Source organism: Vombatus ursinus, unplaced genomic scaffold (assembly GCF_900497805.2).
Source record: "Vombatus ursinus unplaced genomic scaffold, bare-nosed wombat genome assembly UNPS02014825.1, whole genome shotgun sequence".
Classification (NCBI taxonomy): domain Eukaryota; kingdom Metazoa; phylum Chordata; class Mammalia; order Diprotodontia; family Vombatidae; genus Vombatus; species Vombatus ursinus.
In genome coordinates, this window is record NW_020954603.1 from 8,362,173 (window position 1) to 8,370,416 (window position 8,244).

General features: G+C 49.8%; 1 protein-coding gene across 5 annotated transcripts; it reads right to left on the reverse strand.

The window, feature by feature from the left end:
• Positions 1-482: 482 nt before the first annotated feature.
• On the reverse strand, positions 483-8,023 carry TMEM125 (transmembrane protein 125). Of its 5 annotated transcripts, XM_027837920.1 has the most exons (4): positions 7,844-8,023; positions 7,597-7,737; positions 3,598-3,697; positions 483-3,414 (listed from the first exon to the last, which is right to left on the reverse strand). In XM_027837920.1, exon 4 carries the CDS (start codon positions 3,204-3,206, stop codon positions 2,493-2,495), a length of 714 nt encoding a protein of 237 aa, XP_027693721.1. In that variant the 5' UTR covers positions 3,207-3,414; positions 3,598-3,697; positions 7,597-7,737; positions 7,844-8,023; the 3' UTR covers positions 483-2,492. The 5 variants fall into 5 exon arrangements, 4 of the variants coding, with proteins under 4 accessions (XP_027693721.1, XP_027693723.1, XP_027693720.1 ...); XM_027837922.1 differs by lacking the exon at positions 7,597-7,737; XM_027837919.1 differs by having other exon boundaries at positions 7,597-8,023.
• Between the last annotated feature and the right edge of the window lie 221 nt (positions 8,024-8,244).

The following is an 8,244-nucleotide window of genomic DNA, read 5'->3' on the forward strand; positions in this document are numbered from 1 at the left end:
GTGGTTAGTGTGTTTATCCAGGTAATCACCACCTTGAACAGCAACTTAGCCAACACCCCACCTGACTACATTTATTATCCTATTTCCTTCAAGTTAGTTATTTAATTTCATTGATCTCTTTTCCAACTTCCTTTACAAATATAGCCCTTCCTCCTCCTCTCCTCAGATAACAATCCCATGTAACAAAGAATATCTTTTTAAAAATAGTTCAGTAAAACTGACCACCATATTAACTGGGATACACAGTGTTCCATACCCATAACCCTCTGCCTCCGCATAGATGGTTGGGTGGTGGGTTCTCTAATCTCTTATCCAGGACCAACCAGTAACTTTCCCATTTTTTGTAGTGGTTGTTCTTTTCATATTCATTGTTGTAGTCATTGTATATGTTGTTTTCTGGTTCTGGTTACTTAACTTTTACATCAGTCAGTTAAACGAGCATTTATTAAATACCTGTTATATGCTAAGTACCAGGGATATAAGACAACAACAAAGAAGTCCCTGCCCTCAAGGAGCTCACAGTCTAAAGGAAGAGACAAAATGCAAACAACTGTGTACCAAAGGAGATGTAGACAGGATAAACTGGTGGTCATCCACAGAGGAAAGGTTCTAGCATTAAGGGAGATTGGGAAACTCTTCTTGTAGAAGGTAGGATTTTGTCTGGGACTTTGAGGAAGCCAGGAAGCAGAGATGAAGGGGGACAGCATTCTGGACATAGGAGACAGTGAGCGAAAACCACGCGAGTAGAGAGACAGAGTGTTGCAGTTAAGCCATATCAAGGAGGCCAGTATACCTGGAATAAAGGGTATGTGGAGGAATATAAGACATAAGAAGATTGGTCATGAAGGGCTTTGAAAGTCAAAGAGGGGATTTCATACTTGATCTTGAAGGTAATAGGGAGCCAGCACAGTTGAGGGCAGTGATGGACTATCAGACCTGTGCTTCAGGAAGATCCTTTTGACAGCTGAGTGGAGGAAGGATTGGCATGGGTAGAGACTTGAGGCAGGGAGACCAACCAGCAGCTATTACAATAGTCTAGGGGTGAGGTGACAAGGGCTTGTAGCAGAACGGTGACAGAGGAAAGAGGTACAGGAGACAGATGTTGTGAAGACAGAAGTTACAGGACAAGGCAACAGATTGGATACGGGGGAAGAGAGGGAGGAGTCGAGGATGACGCCTAGATTTTGAGCCTGGGTGACTGGGAAGCTGGTGGTGCTGTGGACAGTATGAGGAAAGTTAGGAAAAGGGGAGGGTTCTCGGGGAAAGATGATGAGTTCACTTTTGGACAGGTCTACAAGACACCCAGTATGAGACATCTAAAAGACAGCTGGAGATGTGAGACTGGAGGTCAGGAGACAAGTTAGGGTTACACGAATAGATATGAGAGACATCTACATAGAGATGATAACTGAGACCAGGAGCTGATGAGATCCCAAGTGAAATAATCTAGAGGGACAAGTCCCTGTAAGTTTTCCCAGCTCTGGGTTTGCCCCTCTTGGTGGGCTGCCTGAAACAACCCAGCTCACTCTGAGCTGTGGCTGTTGGGTCTCCCTAGGGTCAGAACTGGGTCTGATCTAAGAACTCAGTGCACAGGAGTGCTTCATAAATGTGGACTTCACTGCATGGTGTTGTCCAGCACCTTTATTTGGGAGCCTGACCTGAGATGAGAGGGGTTAACAAGGTCGGAGTGGGAGGGTCTCTTCTAAGCTGGGGAGAGAGTCCGAGGGGAATCTCTGAGCTGGGATGGTGAGGCTCAGGGGGTCCTTGGTCTGGATTAAAGGTCAGAGGGGAATCTCTGAGCTGGGATGGGGAGGCTCAGGGGGTCCTTGGTCTGGATTAAGGGTCAGACGGGAATCTCTGAGCTGGGATGGGGAGGCTCAGGGGGTCCTTGGTCTGGATTAAAGGTCAGAGGGGAATCTCTGAGCTGGGATGGGGAGGTTAAAGGGGGTCCCTGAGGTGGGATGGGGGTCATGAGGGGGTCTCTGACTGGGTGGGAGGGTTAATAAGCATTTATTAAGGACTTACTATATGCCAGGTACTGTGCTACATGCTTTACAAATATTATCTCATTTAAAGGGGTTCAGACAGAATCTCTGACTTGGGATGGAGGATTTTCTGCTTGGCTGCTTTTAGGAGGCTGTTGGAAGGTGGAAGGTCTGGTGATCCCCAAGAAGGATGGAGTTTTCATGTGTGGGAAAGGAACAGCAGGACAGATATGGGATTTCTGATTACAGATAACACATATGGCCAAGCTACGTTGACCATCACCACATGTAAGCCAGACCTGTTAGTGATGATGGAAGGTGGGAGAATAGAGAAGGGTCCTGGAGGTCAGTATTGGAAGTCAGAGGATGGAAGAAGGTGGAGGTAGAGGCTGAAGGCAGTGACAAGGGAGTGGCAGTTGGTGGGGTGGGTTGCCTGTGAGGTGGGAGGCCAGAGGGCAGAGGCTGGTAGCTGGACCTAGAGGTCACCAGTGAAAGTCAAATGGGGTTTCAACTGCTGCTGTGGCCCAATCCGAGGAGGCTGGCGATGCTGGGCGTGGTTGGCAGCCGTCCAGAGATACTGAAGATGCTGCTGCCTGCTCGTCCCCGGCCTCGACCTGAGCCTGTAGCTGTGGTGGGCAGAAGGCAGCGGCCTCCCATGCCGACTTGGTAGAGCAGCAGTCCCAACAGCAGGAGGGCCCCCATGACACCCAGGATGATGCCCGCAGTTAGCATAGTGGCCAGGGGCCTGGCTGGGCTGGGGCTGGGGCCGGGGCCAGAAGTGTGGGAAGCAGCCAGGCTGACCAGCACTAGGCCACTGACCAGCAGCACCAGGCCACTGACCAGGACCACGAGACTGTCTGCTCCTCCCCCACTGCGCAACAGGGCCACGTGCTGGGGTTGCCGGATACAGTTCATGTCCTGCACAGCTGAGCCCAGCAGCTGCTTCACCAGCACCAGCAGGGCCAACAGGCAGAGGACGGTGCCCATCACCAGGCGCCACTCACCTGAGCGGCTGTTGGTAGAGTAGAGCAGGGCTACCCCACCAGCTCCACAGCCAGCCACTAGCCCCACAGCCACGGAGAAGCAGAGGGCTGCACGCCGGGGCTCCTGAGACCACCATAGTTCCACATGTTCCTCCAGCGCATCTAGGGCTCCTGCACCGCTCACAGACATGGGCACCCCATGCTGCTGCAGGCCAGGGGGTGCTTCTAGCTGGGCCATCTGCTGCAGCTGCGCTTGAGGGCCAAGCTGGAGCTAGAGAGGACCAGGGAAGGTAGGGGGCCCGGAGAGCTCAGGGAGACTTAAGGAGAGTCACGGGGGGATGGAGGGGGTTCAAAGCCTCAGCTTCATGGTTGCCCTCCCCCCCACAGCTGGCCTAGGCCCTGTGGGTCAAGCCCCTCTGCACAGTCCACAGCAAGTCCATTGTCACCTAGGAAGACAGAGACACAGATGAGATCTGTCTTTACATCTCCTTAAAGGTGCCCTGGGAAGATCCCTGTTCTCTCCTCTCCAGTACCATCCCCCTCCCTGAGGCCCTTTAAGGGATCCTCTTCCCCAGCAATATCTCTGCCTTCACTCCCCTTCCATCCTCCCAATAGCCCCTCTCCCTCACCTTCCAAGATTCCAGTGTTCTGGCTCCTTCATGTTAAGCTGGTGGGGCTCCTATCTGGACAGCTCCAAAGCTGGGCTCTCAGCACTGTCCCCAGCAGGGCCTGGAATAAAGGCCCATTGAGCCTCAGGCCACTCCCATGACCTCAGCTGCCTCTTGTCACCACCAGCTTCATGAGGCTGCAGCACCCAGAGAGCTGGAACCCCACCCCCTTCCTGGTACTCCCTTTCCCAAAGGGGAAGGGGCCCATCTCTAGTGGTCATGATGCTGGCTAATTGCAGGCACTTGCTAGGTGTCACACTCAGGTCTGGGCCCCTAATGCCCACCCAGGATCTGAAAACAAAATGCACAAGAGCTCCTGATCAATCAGGGAAGACAGCAGGTGAAGCCAGGTGCCCAAATCAGTAAAAGGCCCCTCCCTGGCAAAGGGCCCTCCAAAAGTCCTGATGCATGAACACACACCTTCATGGCTGGCTTCTTTCTCCAACCCAGGGGTTTGCAAACTTTTGGGTCTCTTTACACTCTTAAAAATTTGATATCTCCTCCCGTTCCCTTACTGAGAGCTTTTATTTGTGTGGATTATACCTATTGATATTTTGGTTATATTCAAAATTAACATCTTGCTATTATTATGAAAATGATTTTGACCTCATAGACCCCCTGAAAAGGGCTGGAGATTTCCAGGGGCCTCCAGAGCAGATTTAAGAACTGCTCCTCCAGCAATCCTTCCCATTCCTGGCATTCACTGAGATCTTGCCCCCTGCCTGGACATGGCATCCCTGGCCATCCTCTCCAGCACTGGCTGTACCTTTCTCATGCTCCCACCTCAGGTGGGAAAGTCAGAATTGTCTTTGCTCCCCATTGCCACTTCCAGACCCTCCTTCTGCCACCGTGGCTCAGCCACCCCTCCTTGTCTGAGGTTCATGCTAGCCAAATTTGTCACCCAATCTATACCCTAGAAGTCATTATCCACCAGCTCCAAAATCATTCTCCCCTCTTTCACGAGGAAATCGGTTCCTGACTCACAGTCTTCCTCAGCACCCTGTCCTCTACTGCTATACTAGGAGACTTCAATATACACACTGATGTTCCCTCAAATGCCCTGACCTCCCAATTCCCCAGTCTCTTCAACTACCATGACTTCCTCCTCCACGCCTCTACCCTAGCCACACTGGGTAATGATCGCAGCCTTGATCTTACTGTCACCCACATGTGTTCACAAAATCTGGAAATCCTCTCTATGATCCTAACCTCCTATCATTCCATCTCTCCCTGTGCCTCACTCCTCTGACACCGATTCTGCTCACCATGACCCCCCACCCCGCCTCCCTTAGTCACTAGGGCTTCTCTCTGGCTGTTGCTTCTCTTTCCTCTCTTCCAATCTTGATCTTGGAGCTGACTAGTTCACCTCCATACTGTCCTCACATCCCTTGTCCTATCAGTTCCTATGAGAGATCAGGAAGTCACCCACCTATACTGACTGGGTCCACTATAATCCTGTTGGCTAATGTTAGCTGGGTCCTTACCGCAGCAAGGCAATCCTTTGATTCTTGCTGGGTTCTTTCCCTAGTCCTCTCTCCACACTGGCTGTTTCCAACTTTCTCTTCTCTCTTCCAGTCTTCCACTTCTCAGCTAAGAACCTTACCTCATAGCTTTACTGAGAAAATGGAGGCCATTCACCTTCAGCTACCTCTTCTTGCCCCTCCTCATCTAATGCCTCTCTGACATATTCTGCTCACTATCTCTTCCTTCACTCCAGTCTCTAAAGAAGTAGCCCTACTCAGCTATAAAACTATGCATACCCTTTGACCTATCAATACTGATACTAAGTCTGTATCTCAAAGATATCAAAGGAGAAGGAAAAGGACCCATATGTACAAAAATATTTATGGGAGCTCTTTCTGTGGTGGCAAAGAATTGGAAACTGAGGGGATGTCCATCAACTGGGGAATGGCTGAACAAGTTGTGGTATATGATTGTGATGGAATACTATTGTGCTGTAAGAAATGATGAAATAAGTGGATTCAGAAAAATCTGGGAAGATCTATATGAGCTGATAAAGAGTAAAGTGAGCAGAACCAAGAGAACATTGTTACACAGTAACAGCAATATTGTAATCTGCTTTAAAGACTTAGCTACTCTGATCAATACAATGCTAAAGGACTTATGATGAAAAATGCTATCATCCTCCAGAGAGAGAACTGATGAACTCTAAATTCAGATTAAAGCATTTAAAATTTTTTTTCTTTTTCTTTTTTTCTTTAGGCAATTGAGGTTAAGTGACTTGCGCAGGGTCACACAGCTCATAAGTGTCAAGTGTTTGGTCTGAGGCCAGATTTGAACTCAGGTCCTCCTGACTTCAGGGCCAGTGCTCTATTCACTGTGTCACCGAGCTATCCCAGTATTTAAAATTTTTATTTTTATTGCTTTTTTTTTGCCACATGACACGTGGAAATGTTATGTGTAACTTCATATGTATAATAGGTATCATATTCCTTACCTTCTCAATGCGTAGCAGAGGGAAAATTTTTAAAAAAAGTAGCCCTTCTCCTTGTCAAGATAGACCACTCTAAAAGCACATGAGTTCCTGCTCCATCTCATCTTCTTCAACAGACTGCCCCCCTCCCCATCATGTCCTCCTCTCTCCAACCTTCAGTCTCTCCCTGTCTCCTGGCTATCTCTTTGCTACCAACACATTCATCTCTCCCCTGATCTGGAAAAAAAAGCAAACCCCAGATTTTATTTGACCCTACATCCCCTACCTCTCTTCTTCCTTTCACCAAGTTCTAGAAAAAGCTGTCTAAGTTTGTTGTTGCTTTGTCTCCTGTCACTCATTTCTCAACCCTTTCCAACCTGGCTTCCAGCTTCAACATTCAATCCAAACCTCTCTCCCCAAAGATACCAGTGATCTTTCTTAATTGGTAAATTGAATGGCCTTTTCTTAATCTTCACCCTTCTTACACTTTCTGCAGCCTTTGCCACATTGACACTTTTGCCTCTCTCCTCTCTGGATTCTTGGCATACTGCCCTCTCCTGGCTTGCTTCTGACCAGACTGACCCAAGTCTCCTTAGCTGGATCTTCACTTACATGACACTTCTTCACTGTGGATGACCCCAAAGCTCTGTCCTGGGCCCGCAATTCTTTCTCTACATTTTTACTTGATTATCATGGGGTCAATTATCATCTCTAGGCCAGTGACTCCCAGATCTATACATCCATCTCCAGGCTCTCCTGAGCTTCAGCTCCTTGTCATTAACACCATTTTAAACATCTTGAACTGAATGTCCCATGGATGTATCAAGCTCAACAAGTCCAAAAGCAGAGCTCATTATCTTTTCTTCCCCAATTCTTCTGATGAAGGTAGTCCACTGGAGACCTCCTGCCATGGTAACATGGAACCATTAACAATTACCTACTCTTTGAGCCTGGCCATCCAATTAGTTCCATATCCATCTGATTGCATTATCATCTACTCCATATTTCTCCATCTCCTCCACAAGAATAGCACAAGATATTTCATCAAAAGCCTTTGTAACAGCTAAATAAACTCCATAATATTCCCTTCACCTACTACTGGAGTGACCGTGTCAGAGGAAAGGAGATGATTGACTGACAGCCACAATGGGGAAGGGCTTGGCGCCCATTGCAGGAGGCTAGGTTGAAAGAACCGGGGGGGGGGGGGGGTTTTGCCTGGAGATGGTTCAGGGGATACGTGAGAGCTGTCTTTAAGTGTCTGAAAGACTCTCAAGTGGAGGGGGAATGGGGGCAGAATCAGGAAGGGGGGAGACGTTGCAAAGAGGCCAGATGAAATTGAATGTCAGGAGAAACTTTCTCCACACGGACAGCTGTCCCAGAGCAGAAAGGACCAGTGGTAAGCTCCTGGGCTCCCATCAGAGAGGAGTCAGCATTTGTCTCGGGGTTTTTTGGAGGAGGCATGGCTGTAGCTCCCCGGACAGAGCCCATAAGTCCTGGGGGTGGGAGAGGGGTGGGGTGGGGAGTACCTTTAGCTGCCTGACTTTGTCCTTTTGTGTCCACAGCCCCTCCACACATCACTCCTCATCTTCTTTTGCTGCCAGATGACCAGGGCAGGTCAGCTTTCGTCATCTTTATTTGACAGGCCCAAGGAGGGTCAGTGACTTGTCCTGGAGTTCAGGGTAGAGGTGGGGGTGGGGCAGTGTACGCTGGGCTCCTGTTTGCCTTCCACCCACCAGGTTTGGGATCTCAAGGAGGCACAGTCTGAGGACTGACCTGCAGGCAGAGGTGTGGGTCCATAGGGTCCAAGGACAGCAGCGGAGAAGGTGAGGTGGCAGGGAGACCGGAAGGAAGCCAAAACCCAGAAGAAAATCTAGATGGAAGATTACCTGTCTTCACCAGCCTCAGGTGAGCTGGGGGAGGAGGCAGGGCAAGCAGCAGGTGGCTCTTCCTGTTCCTGAGGCTTTCCCTTGATTGGCTGCAGCTGATCTGCTGGCCCGCCCCCTTCTTTCCCAGCAGGACCTAGGCGGGGACATTCCCCAGCTGGGCAGGTCTGGAGACTTACTGGAAACGGGATCTCTCCAATTTGGGGCCAGCCTGCCCTGGGAGGAGGAAGAAGACAAGGTGGAATAAGAGGAGGTGCAGGCAGAAGGGGAGGAGGAGGAGGAGGAGGAATG

Excerpts from the sequence above, each read along its gene's own strand:
- TMEM125 (XM_027837922.1), bottom strand. The coding sequence starts at position 3,206 with ATGGCCCAGCTAGAAGCACCCCCTGGCCTGCAGCAGCATGGGGTGCCC.